The 23,320-nt window shown below is 36.7% G+C and overlaps 2 protein-coding genes across 2 annotated transcripts in view; both read left to right on the top strand.

Annotated features, from left to right (window-relative positions):
* The window catches only part of LOC106927792 (cGMP-inhibited 3',5'-cyclic phosphodiesterase 3A-like), a 62,965-nt gene extending 53,651 nt beyond the window's left edge, over positions 1-9,314 (top strand). Inside the window, exon 16 of the mRNA XM_088012129.1 lies at positions 468-9,314. Coding sequence (XP_087868255.1) covers positions 468-790 — 323 coding nt within the window. The 3' untranslated portion in view covers positions 791-9,314. The remainder of the gene's footprint in view (positions 1-467) is intronic.
* Positions 9,315-14,815: 5,501 nt separating this feature from the next.
* slco1c1 (solute carrier organic anion transporter family, member 1C1) overlaps positions 14,816-23,320 on the top strand; it is a 34,062-nt gene continuing 25,557 nt past the window's right edge. Inside the window, exons 1-2 of the mRNA XM_088011900.1 lie at positions 14,816-14,902; positions 21,416-21,588. Of these exons, the coding sequence (XP_087868026.1) occupies positions 21,493-21,588 (96 nt within the window). The 5' untranslated portion in view covers positions 14,816-14,902; positions 21,416-21,492. The remainder of the gene's footprint in view (positions 14,903-21,415; positions 21,589-23,320) is intronic.

Raw genomic sequence — 23,320 nt, 5'->3', positions numbered from 1 at the left:
GCTGTTCTGCAGTCACACCTCACAAAGATAAATGCTGCTCAGTTACTCTGAGGTTTTCTCTTTCAAATGTCTGACTTCACAGTGTCAAACACATCCTAGTTTTAATGTAAAATTGTGTCTTTGATAATGGGGAAGTGTGATTTTTTTCTGCAATTGTAAGACTTTTTGACAGAGAATATTCATGTTTCTTCATGTAAATATGAATTGAATCTTCAAACCTTAATTTTTTTGTGTGAAAATATACTCTTCCAAGGCCAGTTTTCTTTTCTTTTTTCTATCTACTAGCCCTAATACTTCCTTGTAACAGTAACAATCATTACAATACATTATTTTAGCACGTCATGATAAATCAATATGAAACAAAAAGAAAATGGTCAGCAAATGGTCGTCATTCTTTTTTACAGAGTAAAAGCCATATTTTTTTTCTTCAGTTGCTTGGCTAGCAAGTTTTCCTTTTGTTTCCACAGAGCGGCAAGAAGCCAAAAGGCTGCGCAGACGGAAGGTCTTTTGTCAGATCACACAGCATCTCCTGGAAAACCATGAAATGTGGAAACGTGTGATTGCAGCCGAAGCATCAGAGGAGACTCAAGAAGAGAAGGCCAGCTGCTTAGACAAACCTGTAGATTCAATCACAGCAATCCGCGAGGAGGAGGAGGAGCAGGAGCAGGCGAGCAAAGAGGACGAGTCGGCCGACGACCTCGATGAAGCCGAAGAGACGGCGGTGGCGGAGGAAGAGGAAGTCCTTCCACAATCAGAGACCTCAGGAGAAAAAGAGGACGTTCCAGAATGAGATTATAAACTTGAACCTCCTCTTAAACCAGGAATCTTGACCATTGTTTGAAAACGTTTGTTTTTTTTCTTTCCTAACCAAACTCTTTGTATGGTAGCCAGCACATCACTTTGACACAACACTGTAGAAGATGTTTTGGGTAAAATGTGCCTAATAAAATCAGGGTTGAGGACTTGGGACGACGCATAGTCAGTACATCTGATGAGGAGATCAGCAGAAGACAAAGAAATGGTAGAAACAGAGTGGTGATTGCGAAAAACAGACTTACGTTTTTTTTTGTTTTTTTTTACTTTCTGAGCTGTTTTACTCTGGATCTGGAGCCCTGCCCTCACCCCGGCTGTCCCTTGTGCACTAATGGGCCAACAAATGCTCTTCCTGCATCTCCCTTTGTAGCCAACACAGCTTGCTGAAGGTGTGCAGCAAGCCCTTTCTTCAGGACAATGGGATGAAAGTCAGGGAAAAGGCTGTCTGCAGTCATGTGGAGTAAAGGAAACTGAAGAAAGAGCCAGTGGTATTGTATAAAAATCAGAGGACCACGCAAGTTTCACACAATCACACTCACATTCCACACTCCAAACAGAGAAGAAGTTTCAAAAGGGAACCTTGTTGCTCCAAAAGCTTTATTCTTGCTCAAGGAAAATCTCACGAAACAGAGTTTTAGCATTCAGTTTCTCCCTGTTTTTATTTATTTATTTATTTTTTTAATTTTTGCTAATTTTTGGTCACACAGACACCAACGTGTTTTCAGGCTGAACAACTCAGGAAGGCAGAATTAGAATCACAAAAGGACTTCCAATGTCCTCGTCCTTGTATTTCTCTCTGCTTCTTCTTCCCATCTGTTTGCTTCTCTCTCCTTTAAATACCCGGAAATGTTGGGTTGGATTTGTACAGCCTAGCAGAAACCAAAATGGAGTAAGAAAAAAAAAATGTTAACGTTGGCAGTTTGGTGAAATCTTTGCGAATATAAAGTATAGTGCTGTGGTGGACAAGGCTAGTGCCGAGTCACAGGGAACAGTTCACCCGAGATTTACATAAATAAAGTTTTCTGGACCTGAAAGGCCAGTTGGCAACCATTAGGCACTACGCACCAACAAGAAAATGTCTAGATGTCAGATTTTAAACAAGGGCATTGTAGCCTTTTTTATATTTACAAAAAGAAAAAAAGGTAAAGGGAATTTAAGTAGCATGTATATGTAGCCAGTTTCAATAGTAGCATGGAGAGAAAAATTAAACAGAATAAGAGATGTAAGCACTTTAAATAACACAGAGACTAACATTTTTGTTCAAAGTTACTCTGGTCGTGTAGGGAAAGGTTCCTCTGATTATACCTTACACTCTAAAAACTGCTGGTTTATAAGCAACACTACTAGCTTTATTTTGCTATCAGTCTGAAGGTTATTTCTCACGATGGGATTGAACCATTGGCTTTACGCAGCACACAGAGTAAGGTTTTAACCCCAAAATAAGTTAAAGTGGCTAATGTCTAACGCTAGTGTTGAAGAGATAATAGAGAAAATACAACTAAACAAAGTGATATTTGAATAAGATGTATTATTATTATCTATATAATACAAATAATACAGTTTTTTCTAAATGCTATCCTTGCAGGGGGCATGTGGCCTGTCTGTAGCGGTCAATGAGCTACTTAGATTATTAGTATATCCTGATTAATTGTCTCCTCAGCAAATAGAGCCCTTTATCTATTACTTATACACGGAAACAAACCATATGTCATAGCCATTTATTATAACCATCTCGTTTACTTTTTCGACATAGTAAATTTCATAATTATTGAAAACTTTAGGCCACTGATAGTAACATACCAACTAATGAGACATTACGAACAGTTAAATTTCATTCTCAGAATATAACACTGTGTGGAATATTGATTTGATCAAAGCATGAACATTGAATATATCTAGCATTAGGTCGCCGTACCTGGTAAAAGCAGCTATTGGGTGCTGAGCAAGTAAAAGGCTAATGTTAATGTTAGATTAAGTGAACAAACTTGTGTTCTGGTGTGAATTAAAGTCATAGCAAACCCTACTGACATGAACATTGTTATACAGAGTAATCTTAAGCTTTTATTTTGCAAAAAACAACAAAAAAAGTCCAAAATTGCAAACCTATGAGGATTCATTCTTCTTTTTAGCTCTCAATTTTTTGACACAGTTTTTGTTTAATCTTCTTTCCCTTCAGTTTGAGTTAGAGGAATAACCCAGCAGTTGTTTGAGTGTAACTATATCATAGCATACAGCCTGACAGGTGGCGCTCATGCTCTCCTTTGATGTCCTCGGTGATGATGGAGGGCAGCTTGAACACCAAGGACAGCCCAAAGCAATGAGGCTTAGTACGGAAACCGGGGAGATATGAGAGAAGGGAGAGGAACCTTTTAGCATTACATGTAGCTTTCCACGAAGGGCCAGCAGGGTTTTAAATATTGTTAATATTTTAGAAGATTGTTCTAGATGCAGCTCTTTGAAGAGGATCCAGTTTGGTTAGAAGTCAAAACCATGTGATGATCTGTGTTTACCAGCTACGAACGAAAACAAGCATTACAGCCTATTTAAACTGACGTCGGAAAAGTATCGGGGGAGGTTTGAGGCTACTTAGCGTCTTCACTCACATAGCAGCAACAGGTAGCTTCCATCAGAACCATAATTACAGCTGAAAGACTATTAGCTCTGCGAGAGCTGCAGCTGACTCAAGACGAAGGCAAAGCAAATTACACTCAGACACTTTATGAGATGCACTTCATCAGTTCCTTTAACGCTTGTAATGAATCAGCCAATTATATTTAGGGCCTAACCGCTGTGAGGACAACCTGCTGAAGTTCAAATTGGGGTTAGAATGGGGAAGGAAAAGGGGATTGAAAAGGCCGTTGTTAGTTTAAGACCTGATGGCAAGAGTATTTTAGAAACCACTGATATACTGCAGTTATCACAAACATCTATCAGGTTTACAGGTAGTTCTGTCAGCGGAAACGCCTCGTTGATGCCAGGCGTTGGAGGAGAGTGAGTAGACTTTATTGAGAAGATAAAAAAAAAAGTCACAGTAGTTCAAATAACCCAACATTACAACCAGTGATTGACTGAATATAAGTCCTCCCCTTTATGACCACCGTGAACCCATCTTCTAATGGCTACTTCAACTATGTCCCAAAACGCAATTCATTCAAAATTGGTTTCTTGGAATAACGTTGCGTTCACTGTACTTCGGAGGCCTCTTCAGTCGCCAGATTTCCATCCATTAGAATGCCTTTGGCTGTGGTGAACCAGGACATTAGAGTCATGGATGTGCGGCAACTTTGGAAGCCATCATTACATCGTATCATGTTTAATCTGTCAGATGTAAAATGCACGGAGGTCAAACATGTCAAGGCGAACCTGATAAAGTTGCTGGTGAGTGTAAGAGTGATTGCACTGGATGTCTAAAGCAATCAAACAACAGGGAGTTTTCTACTGTATGATAACCTGAGGAGCTAGATGACAGGTAATAACCATGAGTATTGATGGTAGGAGCCCATGTAGCTCTAATATAGCAGGTGAATTGCTGGGTAACGATTGATCAGTACTAACTACCTGACATACACCATACATGCCCTTTAAGCAGTCAAGCTGATGTTTTTAAACACTCTCGATTAAAAAAAAGAGACTTATGCAGTCTATTAAACATGCTTGTTTCATGTGACAAAATTTCGTACTCATTTACTATTTGCTAATACTATTGTAATGCTGTAGAAATATGTAGCTGTATCAACGGCACTGTTATTAGAACGCCCATTATAGCGCAGGAGGGCTGAAATGTGCAACCTAATACCCTTGACCGCTCATTGGCTTTACTCAGTAACATGGAGTACTGGAGTTTGTTTGTTATGGTATAAATTGGGAAGTCTACAACAATCACACCATCTGCTCTATTGTTTTTGTTTGCATGAAAGTCCAAAAGGCTTAGATGTAGATGTTTTTTTTTTCTTTATCATTGCCTGTAAGACATTTCAAGGACCTTTTATTGAGAAAGCATGAAACAGTGAAAAGCAACATGTGGTAATAATAATCTGAGGACGTCCAGGTCAAAAATTAAAAAAAAAATTGGCAAAGTAAGAAAACTAAAATTCAGCATAAAATGTAAATCTCATTCATTTGGATCCAAAATACCTTCCTGAACAAATCTCCCTGGACTTTATGTTTGTAATGCCTTGACATGCAGATAAGGATGCCCTTAAAGAGAAAAAAAAAACATGCTTGCAGCTGTAGTTTCATAAAAAGAGGAACCTTTTGAACTTGAAATACTATGAAAGTAACCACAAAACTGTAGAAAAAAATGACATTTCAGCACACAATATACAATACATTACACCTGATTCTCATCCAAAGCTCCAAGTCAACGTTCAGACATTTTTTCATATTCTCTTTCCATTGTTGAGCTTAAATTTGAATAGCCTCAGAGTATAAAACTCTCTGAGACAAAACATGTCTTTCTTCTCCAACTGTACAATAACAGTGTAACAATCTAAGAGACTTGAAGCAATCAAAGCTGTGATCAAAATGTGGGTTTTCATTTACAAGACTTTCCAGATATATGTGGGGGGTTTTTTAAATCACACATGTATGCATAGATTGAAGTCTGCCTATGTTTGAAGCTCTGATTGTGCAAGTCCTCAGAAATTCAAATGTGTGGATCAGTGTTTTGGAGAAACATTAGGAACGAACAGACCGGATTTGCACTTACTAAGTGCTGTGAAAGATATTCGTCCCCTTGGAGATTTATTATGCTTTTTGTCACACTTAAACTTTTCATGCCACTTTTACCAGACAGAGATGCCCAGTGCAATTACAGAAATATTAGCAAATACAGTGTAAATGTTTTTTTAAAGGGAGTGGGGGTTGTTCTGATATGCCCCCCCCCGCCCCCCCAGTGGAGCCATCTTGGCATAATGCAGAATAAACAGGCAGAAATTGTTGACAATGTAAAAGTTCATTTAAAGAACAGTTTTATTTCTATATTCAGTGTGTCAAAATTTTTCTATATTTTTTTAAATCCAAGACTTGTGTGTGTTTTTAATGAACAATAACAATTAAGTTTAAAGAATCATTTCAATATTTTAGCTTTTTAAATTCAATATTGTATATAACCGTTAACATTTGAAAGAGCAGATTTATGTTTTTTTGTTGGGTTTTTTTTTTGTTTTTTTTAGAAAACTAGTTTGAAGCAACTTGATTTTCTGCACCAGTTATATCTAGCTCCATAAGTTTGAGAATGATCTAATCCATGTTGAATTGTTTCACAACCATTTAGAGTTAAATGCCCATTTGATAAATTACTAAAGGAAATAAATGTTATTTATCTGTAATGTCAAATGAGCCTTGAATAGAGCAGACAGATTTGCAAAATGATTAATTCTGTGTACATACATGAAAAAATATTTTTGAGACTCATACAGCAATTTTTTTCCCCAGATCATGAGAGCTAAGCATATTGAATAAGATAATCAGATAATGTATAATTTTAATGTTTAAAGACCTTTTCTGAGAAATTGCTAGACGAACATGTTTCTTAGAGTAAGAAATTAAAATAGGAAAATTTGTAAGTCATTTTTTAAGACCTCCATCACTAAAAACTTAGCTTAGTAGCACTTACATTTACCAAACATTTTGTTTTCCCTCCATCTAAGCAGGTCAGCCATGTGATCAACACTGCTCGTCATTTTGGTGCAGCGCAATATTCTGGTAAAATAACTTCATCCAGGCAGTATTTTCTGCATCAAACGTTGTTTGCTTAATGTAACTATTAAATAGTTATATTATTTTGATGTTCAAACTCAAAGAAATATGCAAAAACTAAACAAACAAAAACAAAAAAAAAAAACACTTGAAAAAGAGAACATTTGCACATCACACTGTGTTACAACTTCTGTGGCAAAGTGATGCAGCAGAACATCCTCTGCAAAACTAAGAATGAAGCTAGAAGTTGCTAGCGAGTAATGGCATTACATTAAGAACACCAGACCCAGCCATATGTGCATAACACAATGACCAGCCAATACCAAAGTAGAAACAGAAAACTTTCCAGGCATAGATTTATGTGGCAATTTGTCCAGTGAAGTAGAGAAAGGCTTGGAGACGTAGCAAACCGGCACGCTTCAAAGCTCTCGCTGCCTGTAATTTTTTACCACAGTGGTGTAAATGTAGCTATAGCTGCTTGTGACAAAATTTGTGCTTTCAAAAATTTTAGTTCTATTATGATTTGGGCAGATGTAGTTTTTGCTCTGGTTCTGACCAGCATTGTGGTGGACCGTCTCAGTCCCTACTGACTTTGGATCTGACCAGCAAAAGGAAGAATCAGGATAACAATAGTGTCACCAAAGCACAATAAATAAGAAAACTACGTGGTGTTTGTGTAAAACATTAGTGCAAGCGAATGGAACCATCTGAAAGTCACTTTACTACATATTATCAATACTTTGAAGGTTTAACTTCACTAAAGTAATGTCACTATTATCTGTCAGGCCCCTCTAAGTTTGTCTACAGTTACTTTCCCTAAACACATTGTTTGGGCCTAAAAGTCAGGCTTCTTGTAAGAAGGCTGTAAGTTTAGTGATTAAAAGTCAAAGTAATGAAATCAAGCCTGTTATTCTTTTGGCTCAGACACAGAAAAAGATTGTTGCTATGGTGAGTAAAACCCTGGAGGAAAATGTAGAGAGAGTTTGTCTGATTAAATTTAACTGGATCAGCTGACATCAGTGAATGCTTGGTGAAAACTGAATAAAACACAGAACTCTCCTGCTGAGATGGTTTTTTTTAGTTCACAAATAACACAATTATATGGCTGCATACTTCACTATAGCAATTTATAACACCTGTATAAACTGTTGTGTTTTTGTCGGTCAGCGTTTTAATCCTGGGGTGAAAAGTGTTTTGAACAGAGAGGTTGTTTTCAATTTTTGTTGATGAGGAGAGATTCACCTGTGCTTACTTTCACCTGCTTTTCCAATAAATAGGTAAGTAAGCTTGGATTTCGCATACAGCACATAATTGCTCGTACGTCATGTTTCTAAAAGATATTTTGTGTCAAAAGGGTGGATTTTAAAACGAGTTATCTACTTTGGAAAATAATAGACATGCCAACGAGGATTTAGTTATACTAATTAGTTTCAAAACTATGCTAAATATGATCATATGGGCCCTTTAAGTATAACTGTTCAATAATTATTTGTCCTCAATACAGTTTATTAGCTCTTTTTGTCATTTTAAAACTTTAAAATACAAAATAAAACAAAATTTGATCATTTTTCCACCTTATGAAACATGAAAATTGTTATTTAATTTGTTTTGGCATTTATGACTACTACTCTTCTTTGCAATTTTACCTTGTCTGTCTTTCTTTCTTTTGATGTTAGTCATCCTAATTCTCCATGGTGGCATTATTAACTATCGATTTAAATTGTTTTCTGTGTCGAAAGAAAGAAAAAGAACAGAGCCTCTAATCAGAGCCAAGCTTTTTAATTTTTATCAAGGTATGAGTGTTTTCTTTGAAATATTGTTGCAACCAGATTTACTTCTGCAAACCAAAGAAATACTTTTGAGCTTTGCAGTTTTTGGTGATTTGCACAAAATGACCCCTAAACTAATTTTCTTTCTTTTTTCTTTTTTTTACATTATGTAGAACCTTGTGATGTTGGGATATGTACACATTATATACACATTTTGTTGTATGTAAACGCAGATGAAACTGAATGAAAAACTGTCAGCAGTTCTCTAATAGACCACTGCTTATAGTGTTATTATCTTTGATTGATTTATTCCTTCGGTCCCATGTTAGTGGACTTTGGTAGCAACACAGCTTAACTCACCAACTCTTCACAGACTGAAGGCATCGTAAACCAAAAAAAAGAAAAGAAAACACTCCATTTTTCTTCAGCTTGTTGCTTTTGCTAAGTTAAACGGGGTCTTCTCTCCTGTGCCATAACATTTTCACATGTACATGTATCTACAAACTGTTTTAAGGCTTTCCACGTTTGTCTCAAGCAAAACCAAAACAATTTTCTTCCACCATCTGTAAAATAAGACAAGGCTGGTATGTTTTATTTTATTTTTTTTCTGCAATTGCAGTCGCTTCACTGACTCAGTTCTTTATATTTTCTCTCTCTAGTATCTTGCACTTGACTCATGTAGCAATACCTACAGGATGGGGGGAAATTGTGTGATTCACCAGTATTTAAGGAAAATATAACTTTTTATTTCTTGCTATTGTTTGACTTTGTATAAAAATATATACTGTACAGATTTAAAAGTATATTATGACAAAGAAAAAAAAACTTTTAGAAATAATATTTATTTTTACTGTTTTGTAATTTAGACACAATACTGTAGCTCCTCTATTGCCAGACTTACTGGAAGTGCCTCTCAATAATGTATTACAAAGTAACTATACAATATATTGGGATTATAAGAACCTGTCACTAGCAAGGCATTGTTGATGTTGTATTGTGACTATTGTTCAATAATAAGATTTATAAATGCTGCGTGTGTCTGGCTGCTTCTTCATCGGTTTCAGGATCATTTTATAACACTTCAAGTACAACTGCAGATTAGATGAAACAGTTAGCAACTCAATTTAAGATATTCAGTAAATTTTTTGAGGCTCCAATAAATTGCAAATATTTAAATAAATTAACTTTTAACTGCAATGGCATAGTCTCACTCTGCATTTTTTTAATCCAAACCTGATATTCAGTATATTTAAGTAACCATACATACAAAATCACAGAGAGCATGATTATTGACAAATCCCAACAACTGTTATTAATGTAGCAGAAATACTTTTATTTACAATGAACTTTTTAAATTGATCAATGTTTTCAGAAAGACCTAAATCCATGACTTTTGTTATGCCTGTGGTATAAATACATTGCGAAACAAAGGCCTATTTATTGTAGCTGCTGTCTATAAGGCCAAACTGTATCTTGAAAAAGATTGCGATGAAGGATAACAAAAAATATAATAATAGTTTATCTGGAGAGCTGCGAGCAAATTATTGTTGTTAAAACAAGAAAGCCAGATAAGACCTCTTCAAATCTCTTCAGTTCAGCTACAACTGTGCCACATACGTCTAAATAAAATATATAATACTCTCTCAGTTGCTGACAATTTCTTTAAAGATAAAATCAGTCCTCTGACTTGATCTCCTTGCTTCAGCTCCATCAAAAAGTCCTGCTCTGTGGCCTTGAGGTCAAGGCTGCGAGTCGCCTGTCTCTTGGCTTAATTCTGACATATGTTTTTATTTGTTTGATGGCAGAAAATGTCCGCTCCACAGCTGTGGTGGATACAGGAATAGTCAGAACCAGAGATGGAGATCAACTCTGGCTTCTCGAAATGTTCTCAAAAGCACCAGAGCCTGCAAGTCATTGAAGTCTCCTTCAGTGGCCGGATGTCGCCCCACTGTGTTGGCCAGACAAGTGAAGTTGGCAAACCCTTTCTCATGCAAAAAGAAGTTATTTCCAGCAATAGGACTTGAAATGGCCCTCAAAGGTGGTAAGTGGTTACTTACAAACACTGACTGAGACCAGCCGCTCTTCACAATGTCCAGTTACGGTGAATAAGTCTGACTTAAAAATTGATTTTGAATAATTCCTGAGACCAAACCAATTTCTCCTTCTCAGTCATCCATTGTGAAATAAGTAATAATAATAAAAAAAATCTAACTAATTTACACTGTGTGTGCTGATTGCACAGGACATGCTACACTAGTAAAACTTTGGGATGATAGATATGCTTTGACCATCCGTTCAGAAAATATCTGATCCCATTTTGGATTTCTAGCAGGTTCTGGCAGGCAAATCTGAAAGCTGACTTGATTAAAAAAACAATTCCACTGATGATGTGTCACTTACTTGATGTAGGCCTGATCTACCGATGTGTGCTTGGCAGCATGCATAGATTCAGTATTCCATCTTTCTTGTCAACTTTTTTGGTGATGTTTGGTGTTTCTTTACCTCCTCATGGAGCAATCTGTAGGCACCACCATCCTGGTTATACTGACTGGGAAAGCAAGTCCAGCTCATCTATCCTTATGAAATTCGAGATGTGGTTTTCATGCAGCTTCAGAGAAAATTCCTCAAATCTTTGGCCCATCAAAACGATCACACTTTCAAACACAAAAGCTGTCACAGCAACAGTTTCATAGCACGGAGATTTACAAATCAACCCAGTCTGGAAAAACAGAATCAAATAGAATATCATCCTTAGCTTCAACTTGTCCAACAAATAATGATAAAACATTCTAGTTCTGTCAGCCAAAAGAAAGACGACTCTTGGAATAAGTTTCTTAGGCTCGCACACACAACTCTGGCAACTCTTTGGAGTCTTTTGAGGCCGTAGATAAAAAGGTTTGCTGTTGCAACCAACCCAGTATACTGGAGATGACACTGTGCAAGAGGGCGTCTTGGTGGTCCCTTCAGTGTTCTCTCCCCCATAGAAAAAACACTAACCATTCCTGCAGCGTGTTACTGTTAGACCTTAATTATGTTTCTCAAATCCACGTCCAGCTTTTCCTGAGATGCTGTCTTCGCGTTGCTTCAGTGTGCAGTTCTCACTAAAGCCAAAAGGTTGGCGGCAATGAAGACCAAATGATGCTTAACTTTCACACTCATGCTGCATGGAAATTAGAATATCGTCGTTTGCCTTGAGTAACTTAGATATAGAGGAGCTGACATACTGAGAGTATGTGGTGCCAGAAAAGATCAAAAGTAATCCCTTTGGTAATCTTGTTTTCATTGAAGCGGCACTCTCTTTGAAGCCCTCCTTGTCTGATCGATTTTGTGTCAGCTTTTGGAATTACCCAGTGAGAGTATTAAATATCATGAGACATCCTTTTCCATCCAACCACGCAATGGACTAAAATATAGCATACGTTAGCCCTCGATACACATTTTAGCAAATGGTTTTTCTCTGATTTTTCTGACGCGTTAACATCGACGTGGTTTGCGGACAAGCCATAAGTTATTATGCGTGTGTAAAATGTACTAATCTGGAACGATGTGAATACATGTAAGGCAGCTTTTTCCTTTTTGCCTGCATTTTTTTCCCTTGTCTGCTCCCATTTTTTGAATCCTTGTATGATATCTTCCGCACTTTCATCATAGACCTGTCTTCTGGATGATTTCCCACTTTCTCTTTTTTCCCCTTCATGGATTCCTTTTTCCCCAATTAACCTTCTTAACCTTAACCCAGTGGATTATGAACACAGCTTGACTTAAATCCGACACCACAAAAACAGGGACCACTGAGCACACACCATCAGTGACAAAAACTGGAGCAGTTCAGAGTGATTACACTCATTCCTGTCTTAAATTAAATTCTCAGCCAAAACAAAAGCTGACAAACACAATATAGTAGTAGTAGTATGCTACTAATATATTACCTCTAAATGACTTCTCTTTTAAGCATTCATCTTTATTTAAAGTGCTTGCAATGTAACTTAACCCAGTTTAAATAACATATCAGCAGGCTGTAAATCTAGCATGTATTGACCAACAAAGCATCAAAAAACACGCAGCCAGACTCTGATTTACCTTTATTTTTTATAAAAATACACTAGATGGTTTTATTTAGAAAAAAGAGAAGCCATTAATACAAGCCCCTTCCTTCCCCCTGAAATATAACTTTTTATAGTTAAATTTCAATTTGCATAGCTGGATTTGAGTAAAGCTCCAAATGACCAAAATGTGGGGGTAGCTACTGAAACATGCCATGAAAACATTTTTTTTTTTCACTTGCTCTTTGTTATTTGAAAGAAACAAAAGTGACAACCGTTCTTTTGGAGAAAGAAAAAGCCAAGCAAACCAGATGGACAGCTGATAGCATGCACAAAAGGAAATAAGAGAGCCGCTGGCCATTAATCATAACTCTCGTCTGTAACGTAACAGAGCATGCACTGACAAGCACAGGCTGCCCTGTTATTTAGAAGCAAATTCTAGAAATTGAAGCAATTACATTTTAAGTGCTCTTTACTTATTTTAGATATTGTTAGCTTGTGATGACATTTTCCTGGGATAAAATATATGGTAAGATCCATTTTGCACACATTGCAGTGAAATATCCATCCGTCCATAATAGTATCAAAATTAAAATGAGATTTTTTCAAATACATGCCCCCTGCATGAATATCCAACTATTATTCAAAAGAGCAGAAGTTAAGTTATGTAATAAATATGGGTCTCTAAAATATTAATTCTTGCACACATATTCAGGCGTTACTACTGATTATGTCAATAACAATGACTTATATTTCCTATTATATGTAAAATAAAAATAACATGAAATTAAGGCATACCTTAAAAATATTTAAATATTAAATAATTATTAATTGTTCATTGAATTGTTAAAAGCTACTGGTTGAAGTCAGTGAAAGTAACAAAAATTAGATTATTTAAAATGTTAATGACAACCTACTACCTTGAAATGGTTTGCCGGGGCAAACAGGTAGGAAATATAAGATTCCTTGTGAGATTTATCCCAACTTTAAACAGCATATTATCAAAAATAAATTTTAACCACAAAATTAGTAACAAGGAAGAAGGGATATTTTTTATTTTAATTTATGGCAAGTGCTTATTACGGTTTTAAAGTAGTTTGAAACTCATCCTAAATTATTGTGAGATTTATGAGATTGTGATAAACAAAGTCTTAAATTTATTATCAACCCAATGATTTATTTCCATCATGCTTTTCCAAACCGGACTATCCGAAAATGTGAGACGGAGGCTTTGCTCATTTAACTTCATAGTAACTGAGGTTTTCCATTCCATAGAAATTAAGATGTAATAATCACATTTTTATTAACTTGTATTATTTTTCATATAATATTATGAAGAACATCACAGCAATTTAAATTGAGGATTTGTGACTGCATTGTGACAATAAAGAATAGTTTAGCAAGGCACTTTATGTATGAGAATATAAAGTTATAGCCAGAAGTTTCCAAACACAGAATAAAAACACATATTCGAATTTTGTTTTCTTATCTGACTGTCTGAAATTAAATCAGAACAAACTCCTCCACTAATTTTGGTGTTAGAATCACCAAAACTATTTAATACCACAATAATGAAGGGAGGACTAGTCAGAACTCAAGTGTATTTCACCATAAGGTACAGGTGAGGATGGTCAGGGTGGGAGGGGCTTAGAAAATGCCCATATCTACTTATTGCAGAACTGCAGCGAAAAGTGCCCTCTTAGGGTCAATATGTCTCCATAGCAACAATTTATTTTAAGGATTTTGTACAGATCTTTAACAAGCATGGGAGTTCTGGACGGTGGTGTGATCTCAGTAGTTTGTTTGGTGCAACCCCAATAATTAATAACAATAATAAAAAAAAAGATATTGCTATGACAACACACTCACAGACACAAGGCCTATTTATTATTAAATTATTCCAACCATGGGAGGCAGAGCTCTAGCTAACACAAACCTTACCAATTAAGCCTCATGACGCCCTGTTCAATTACAGCGAAAAATATCACGTGCCAAAAAAAAAAAAAAATTCAACTAGGACACAACATTTTTTTTTTCATTTTTAGAGTAACAATAAATACACTGTAATCTAAAAAGAACTGCTATAAAGCTGTGGAGGAGGGAAGGTTGAGACGGGAGGAGGCAAAGCTGCATGAAAACTGGGTTAAGAAATAGAAAAGGAAGAGAAAGAGAGGGAGAAAGGTGCTCTGATGAAGACTCCCGCCTCTCTGTCAAGGAAAGCTTATTGTACCGAAGGCTGCTGGCTGCCAGCCTGCCCGTCTGCAGAATCAGTGTGACTGCAGGGAGGCGGCGGGATCTCACCTGGAAGCGCGCATCTCATTTCTCCCGCCTGCATGTTCCACGGATGTGTGTCAAAAGGCTGGGATTCCTTTTCTTATTGTCGGATTAGGCGGCTCGGCTAAATACGAAATGTGCGAACACACATTTCGATCCTAATCGGCGTTTGTTCCAGCTGTCCTTCCACATGAGAAGTTTGACTGAAGCGGACTGAGCTGCTGAGGAAGAGGAAGACTCTTGACTGTTCGCTGGCGGGGAAATCCGAGCCGCTCAATCAAGCCGAAAATAAGGACACTGAAGGTGAGTGATTTTTGTCTTTCCAGTTTATTGTCACCCTGTTCTTTGAAAGGAAAACGGAGCTGAAAAAAAAAATAGGGAGTCGGAGCGTCTTTAATTAAAGATGGCAACAGGCAGGTTTTTTTTTTTTTTTTTGTTTAGCCTGAAGCTTTTTCACACGTCTGACCTTGTTGCTCTCATTAACAGCTTATTTCTCGCACTTCAGCAAACAACAACTTCGACAAAACAGTTAAAAGACTAAGACGTTCAAGTAAGAGCTAAACTAAACTTAAGTCAAAAAGCATGCATAGTCCTGCATGATTTTGGTTTTGCAGATTTAGATTCGAAATCTATCTATCTATCTATCTATCTATCTATCTATCTATCTATCTATCTATCTATCTATCTATCTATCTATCTATCTATCTATCTATCAGTTTGCGGATCAAACACAGTGAGACAATGGTCATTAAATCAGTTACTTTACTTTTGGTGATGTGCACAGATGGCATTTAGGCTGGAAGTGAAATCAGCATCTTCAGAAATGGTGACATGTCTTACTGCACTTTTTTCTCCTTCCACTAAACCTTCCATTACAGTGTTTGAACACAGCACTCAGTGAAACCTACGCGGTTGTCCCTGTTACTTCTGCACTTTTTCTATCACATATTGTCCTTCACCTAAGTTTCCTATTGATAAGCTTGGATACTTGAATACTCGGAAAATCTAATTTCCTCGTGCCAGTTGTATCAATAGTTTTTCCCCATGTTTGTGTAGTTACGTCCTGGGTGAAGTTATGTTCATTTCAGTTTCTGACTTTTAGGATTTTATTCGGCAATGTATAGGCAATAACCATCAAAACTAAACTAAAATTTAAAAAGTTAAAATGTATTCAACCATCAAAATAACCAAGACTATATGACGTAAACTGTAGGCTATTTAAGATAAGATAAGATAAGATAAAACTTTATCAATCCTCCCTAGGGAAAATTAAAATTATTTTCCGTCTTAGTTGCTCATCCCACTCAAGAAAGGCTGATATCTATTGAGTCCTAAAATTGCTACAAGAAAAATAACCACTTCTCTGAAGTCGCACAGAGTAATTCATTAATTAAAAATGTTTAAAACTACTGCAACCGTGACAAGGACAGTCAAGGTTAGAGTTATCTTTCCTCCTCACAAAGTGAGGACATTAGATGAGGTAAAGCAAATCTCCAACGCTCACTTTTAAAGAACTATCAATTCTTAGTTTGTTTTCTTTTTCCCCAGCACTTCTAAAAGTCAAGTTATTCTCTTTTTTATGGCATTTTCTTTCAATAAGAGTTCAAAAGATTAGACTTTCAGTGTAACAGAATAATGTTTAAGGCTGACATAAGTGATGTTGGAATATTAGGCATGCTAACATCATCACAGATGTATAAAGAATTTTAAACACGCCGGTTGCACCTAATTTTTTATAATATTTTTAACCCTTGTAGGTAGAAATGGGGTCCAACTGACCCCACACATGTAAAACTTGTATCATTTTCCATAGTCCTCTACGTTTGCCTCAGTCCTCGCTCACACAAGTGTTATTAAAGGAGGTATACAACTGACCCCTGGTCTTTGTGCGGTTTAGGGACCACAGCTGCCCTTGAATTATTAAAATGCAACAATACTTGAGACCTGCTCTAAACAGTTGCCTAGCTAATATTTCTGACACTAAATATACCTTAATATTCATAGATATGCACAATGAATAGTAAGGTATATTCACTGAACAGTAGAACAGTAGAAATTGTCAAATATCTATCGTAGGCCTATTTATTTCTACTCTTTAGATTGGCTTTGCCAATAGGGCGTCAAGTAGGCTGGTGCCTAGACATTACAGCTTTCCAACCTGCATTTCTTCTCAAATATTTAAGATATACAATGTGTAAAAAAATCTGTGAACATCCAGATAATCATGAAAAATCCACAGAAAAATCCACCAGTAGGTTAATTGGCAAATCAGTTGTAAACACCTTGGGACGTTTGTTGTTTATAGTAGTTTATTTATAAAATCAGTTGTCATGTTAATTTGGTTAAATAAGGGTGAAACAGACCTAACATTGCTGCCTTATTTTTTTTAAACAAGCTCAAAGTAATATTCTATATCTAGTTTGACCAACTGGCAGGATTAAAGAGATAGCGGAAATAAAAATTTTGAATCTTCTCGCTCAAACATTACGTTATAGGAGACAGGGCTTTCAGCACAGGGCACCAGGAGGGGGACTTAAAAACAAAAAAGGAAAAGACATATCTCATTTCTTTAATTAATCCTTGTGCCTCCACCCTCCAGTTCAAAATGTACAATACTTAAACTGGTCTGACCAGCACTGAATTGTTCTGCACTGATACATGATTTCAAGCATAGTTTGAAATTCATTTATTGAACTTGTGGAATCACAGAAAGGAGCCTCAGTGCCCAAAGGTTTTCACAAACCCCTTTCAGAAATCAGCCTAAAATCCTAATATCCTAAGTAGTTGGTGCTTTCCTTGGCACCGGAGCTCAGCGGACTACGGGAAGTTTGTCTGTATTGATTAAAACTCCTCCTGACAATAAGAGCAAGTGCTGGTGTGAGTAAGATCCTCAGTTGCAGAATGCCAGTCGATTTTGTTCTTAAGAGGGATGGTACCTTGTAAGTATTTGCTCACGGGTTTGTTTCCAGCTTCATGTTGTCTAAAATTGCAATTACGTTATAAATCCAGCTGAATCATGAGGATGCGACACAAGGCAGAGTTCTGAGAAATTACCGCAGAGCGGTTATCAGTGCCAAAGAGCAGAGATCTGGAGACACATTGTTTGGAGATATGGACATGCAGAGAAAGACTTAAGCCAGAAAATTGGTACTGAGAATGGAAGACAAGCAGAAAAAGCAATCAGTGGCAAGCAGTAGCAGAAACATTCAGTTGTTAGTATTATTTTGATAATAAAAATGTTGTCAGGGTCTTTAAGGCGGCTCAGAAAGCACGTGCATTTGAGTCTTTGTGTTTCCATTTAAATGTGTGCTCAAAACAAGAATGAGTCATGTAATCATTGACAGAATACAAAAAAAACACATATTTTGTCCTCTGTATTGCTTCACATAAAACAGCTGAACCTATTGCAGTTAGTGAGCCTCATTGGTTTGTTCACGACGTGAAGTCAGAGCGAAGAAAATCAGTTGAGAGTAATTGGAAATGTGGTATATCATCCTAACTCACCAATGTGACAGCCTCACCTTTTTTTTGTCCAACAACATAATATGACTTTAGTTAATATGTGAAATAATATAAAGGAGAGCGGTAAGAGATCATTTGTATTGGGAGACAGAGGTAAAAATAAAAATAGGGGTGAAAGAAAACAAGACATAAGTTGTTAGTACAGTGAGATTATAAAGTAAAATTATAATACATATTGCTGCCATGTCTATGTAGAGTAGGCTGGGATGGTGGAGCGGTTTTCCTTATGCTGGAATTCCTTCAGCACAGAAATAATGTATTTGTTACACACCAACTTATCGACAAATAACCCCCGAATCTTGGAAAAGTCTAGAATTGTCCCCCCAAAGAAATCATGAAAGAAACCCTTGTATTTAAACAATATCAATATAAAAAAGGAAATAGAAACAAAGAATGAAGTAAATCTGCCATTCATCTAAGAAAAAAATAATAATTAATTTTTAGGTCCCCCCCCCACTATTGTTAGAACAATGGTTCAGTCCAAAGTGTAGGCGGAGCAACAGCAGCGCTGCTGAAGGCTCCGTTAGAGCCGCTAAAGTGAGGAGCTAGCTGTTAGCTGTTAGCTGTGGCTCTGCAGCACTAACAAAAAACCCTCCAATTAATAAATACTTAAAGCAAAAGACATGTACATTTACTTTCACTGCTCAATAGGAAGAAACACATCGACAATAAAAATCAGCCACAGTTTTTTATTTCATTACTTTGGCTGAATCATGATAAACTGCCACCTTATGCCTTGGAAATCAAAACTGCCACATTGCTTTCATAGACTTAGCTCCTTTTTCTGTCGAAGGTAGCCAATATTTCAATTATTTCTAGCTCTCTTAACTCTTACTTTAATAAGAAGAGTTTGAAATGGGAGGGAGCGGCTGAGCTTTAGCACTAGCCACGAGCTAAGTAAGGGAAACGAGACCAGAGGGGCTACTGCAGCTGACAGTAAAACAAAATAAAGTATGCCTTTATTTCTTACCATCTTCAACGTAGAGCCTTTAAAACCACAAAATAAAATCTGAATATTTTTCTAGAAAAATCTGGTGCTGACCTTTAAGTTTAAGTTATGATACTTCCCAAATATTCAATTCCTACATATTTATAGGTTTTAACATGAGTCCACCCCCCCCAAAAAAAAACAACAAAATAAAATAAAAGTTTAAAGCAACTTAAGTTATAATTTAAATAACACTTGACTTGTATGTATTGAGAACCACTGCAATAAATCAATATTTATGAGGAATTTTATTAAGTGGAGTTACTTATTAAAACTTGTTTTTATTTAGAGCTTTAAGTTTTGTAAAGGTGTAGTAGAGACAAGATCTGTGACTCTGAACCAAACTCATATCTAAGCAACATTTGAATCTTAGTTTGACTTCTACGGGTCTCAACAGGTTTACTGAGAAAAAACACTTTTGTTATTCATTGCTAATTAAACCACATTTTACTATAACTTTGCAGACCCCCACCTCCAAAATTACTCTTAAAAAATTTCCCTTTTATGGTCCCCACCCCCCAATAATGAGATGGGATTTACGCCCTTGTTACCAGATTTAACCAACCTCTAAAGACTCATGCTGGTCTTAAAATTCACATTGTGTTAGCACAATCCGAGTAGAATGAACCAGAGAGTAATCTCTCCAAAACCATCACTTCACCATCACTAAAAGGAAAAGTTGAAAATGAAAAGAACCAATGTACTACTGACCCACTTAAAGTCTAAACCCTGATTGAAATGCTGTGGCTGTGGCATTTCAATCTCACATTAAGAGAGTTTTGCAGAAAAGAAAAGACTGCAATGTTCAAGAAATCCTGCACAGAAAAACTTCTGTGCCGAATGCATTTTCTTGAGGCTAGAAAAATGAAAATCCCTGACAAATCAGCTTCAATTTTGACACTTGAGGTTAGGATTAACGTTTAGCCAGATTATTTGTCTTTAAATGTTGTTGTTTCTATCAATCCTTATTTAAGCTACATTCCCCATACTTACTTTTTTTCAGCTCATAATAATGTCTGAAAATCCAGGTCAACTATTAGTTGTGATAAAGTTTCTGGATGATTTCTATTTGTTCTTGCCATCTTTTCTCCGGCTTTCATCCACGTAAATGTCGCTGACGTTGACGTTGATGTCAGTGAAGCTTTATTTAGGGTGACACAATGATGCTTTCCTGTGACTCTGAAGCGCAGCATTGGCATGTCACAATTCCCTGGTGCACGTGTGTTTGCAGACAGTCTGACAGAAATAACTGGGCCAAACCCACACTTCTAAATATTCTATTATGTTTGTAGACCAAAAAGGCACATAGTACACTTAAACCTTGTATATTTTGTCCATTTCATATTCCATCCAGTTCAGCTTTTTTGAGCTTTCTATGACATTAAAAAGTAAGAAGTTAATATAAAGTGAGGGAATGTGTTTAGTTGTTGGTAGCATGTTGGTAAGCTGATTTAGCTAGCACAAAGTTCAGCTTACTTATGACAAGTCTAACTCAGCTGCTTTTGATGTACGAGTCTAAGAGACGCTAATAGTTCTCTGCTTTCTAGGTTTATATGTTGGTGTAGATTCCCAGTCATCCAGGACATGGCAACCCCAAATGCTTAAGTAGTCAAACTTCTGAGAGACAGCTTTGCTATGACTAAGTCCATTGCTACTGCCTTGAGATTGGCTGATTTGCATCCACAAGCAGCTGAGCCAGTGTACATGACATAACACCTGGTGAGTGTAGTTTTAACAGAAATAGATTTCAGTTTATTTTAATTCCAAAATTTTCCTCCAATCTTTCCCACACTTGAAGGTCAAGAACCAGGAATTAAAGTGACAGATATTCACCTTGTCAATCTCAAAAGTAAATGAAATCCCCTCTGACGTTGTTTATATTTGGTTTCACTGCACTAAGGCTCTTAGGCTGAAGATTATGGTTTTACCAGACTTCACAGTCCTGGTTTAAGATTCATTATATTTGGTCTCATGATCTCAGTTACTGCTGTGAACAATACAAGTAGGTACAGAGTTTGATTGGCTGGAATGTTCAGCTCACGGTGTTTGATATTGTAGCTTAAAATAGTTAACCTGAAACAAAAAGCTTTTGTTCTGAAAGCACATGCACGTCCTTCAGGCTGAATACAACGCTGACTTTTTACTTGTGACTGAAGCCTGAAGATATTCAGGACAAAACACTGGCAGTTTTTTTTTTCAGTTTGTGTGTCAGTTTTCCTCTGTACTGCCTGCTTTTATTTATTTATTTATTTTTTTTCCCCTTTGCTGTGAGAAGTGGGTCACATGCTTGAATTATCCATTTGCAGGGTTGCATGCCTCAATACCAAGAATCTGCACCGAGCGAGAGACCTCTGCTAAGGAGACACAAAGACATATCTGGAGAATGGAGGACAGAAGCGAGGAAGACTGTGTGCAGGAGAACGGACGAAGTGACGAGACGAACAGCAAACCCAGTGGCTCTCCATGCACCAGTCTGAAGGTACATGTGCTGATTTATCTTTCAGAACGCTAGGGTTGTTGCTCTTCAACCAGCATGTTCGGTGTGCTGATTTAAGTGTTGTTGTGGAGTCACATGCTTGTCTAGTAGCTATACATCTACATTTTTAAGTAAATAACCTAATTACAGCAACTTTACAATATATTCTTCTGGGGGGAAAAATGGTGATAAGTGGGATGCAATTGTAATTTTAAATTTAATTTCTTAACAAAGATACAATCTTTATAAAAAAAAAAAAATCCTATTTTACTCAGTAATGTTTCGCTTTTGAGCTCTCACTCTTTTGAAAAAAAAAAAACAAAAAAAAGAAACTTGCCATCAGAGTTTTCAGTGTGTCATCATCAAAATAACATTTGTTGGCCGGTTCACGAGTAATTATCCTTTCAAGGTTCAGTCCTTAAAAACCACCTAAAAACTGTACAGCAGGTGAGACGTTTACGTTAGAGATTTGCTTGATGGGAGAATCCAGAGGAGTGACTGAATTTAAGATCTACTCGTCTACCTAAGTGTACATTTTGATGTAGGAGCACTTAGACACGATTCACACTTTAATAGCTTTTAGAATCTATTGGAAAAATTGTGGTCTTGTTATTACTCGACATTTGGAGGCCATGAACAAAACGCAGTTGGAGCCTGAAGGACAACAACAAAACCGAAGAGAGCCCTGCTCTGCTACATGTGGCACTCAAGTCAAATGCATTCTGATTCAACTTTAATGTAATCCACTGAAGCAGTGACAAAACCATCTGATAAAGAATAATTAGTGCTTTTACTTCACGTTGCCATTTGCGCTTTATGTCTTACTGGGATTTTCCTCCACACCAGTCCCATTGCTAAACCGGTGCCTGTGTTCACTTAGCCTCAATAGCTTTGATTTCCACAGCAGTAAACACCAGCTCCTTTCTGATCATAGCGCGGTATTAACACCCAACTTATGTATCATTTTGCAGTTGTAAGGATCACAGGCCATCTGTGCTTTCTAAGTCTGCATTTGTAATAATTCTCTACAAGAACCATTTCTCAGTAGCTCAGTTCCTTGAAATCGTTAATCCATCATGAGCCTATTAAGCTTAAAAAAAAAAAAAAAAAAAAACGCAATAAAATATGGACTAGGCTTACTCTGACCAATGCTTGTCAACTTATCAAAAGTTGTCAATTCACTTCAATAAAGTGAACATATTGATACCGAATTTACATGAACTGCCACAGCAAGTGGGTCAGAGGTCCATTCACCGACTGCACGTTCTTCAATACTATGCGTGGCTTTGCTTACACGTGATGCAAACTATCAGAAGTGCAAACAAATAAGTTTATTGCTGCAGCTTCGAGCATGATTTGCATAAAGCAGCAAATTGAGTTTGGCTTGGTTCAGAGACCTTTGACTTCCCAGATAAGAATGGTGAGCTTTTTATTTAGTTTTTTCTGATCTGAATCTCAAAAAATAAAATAAAATAAAATAAAATAAAAGCTCAGAGAACACTCTGCATGCCGCGTCAGTTCATACTAGGAGTACTTTATGGAATCCTGCACAGGTTTTATTGAGCTATTGACTGGATTCATTCTGTGGCTACCTGAAGTCATAGTGCGTTAACATCAACCTCTCTCTTAAAATGACTCATGAGTTGCATGTGCACATTAAAACAGACCATTATATTTATCTAAGAATGTAATCTGGGACATTTATTTTACTGCTTTTTCAATGTGGATAAAAGGA

This window comes from Poecilia mexicana, unplaced genomic scaffold, assembly GCF_051168715.1.
Source record: "Poecilia mexicana isolate PSO_F unplaced genomic scaffold, ASM5116871v1 scaffold_13, whole genome shotgun sequence".
Classification (NCBI taxonomy): Eukaryota; Metazoa; Chordata; class Actinopteri; order Cyprinodontiformes; family Poeciliidae; genus Poecilia; species Poecilia mexicana.
Note: the sequence above shows the minus strand (reverse complement) of the source record. Positions and strands in the feature narration are given on the sequence as shown.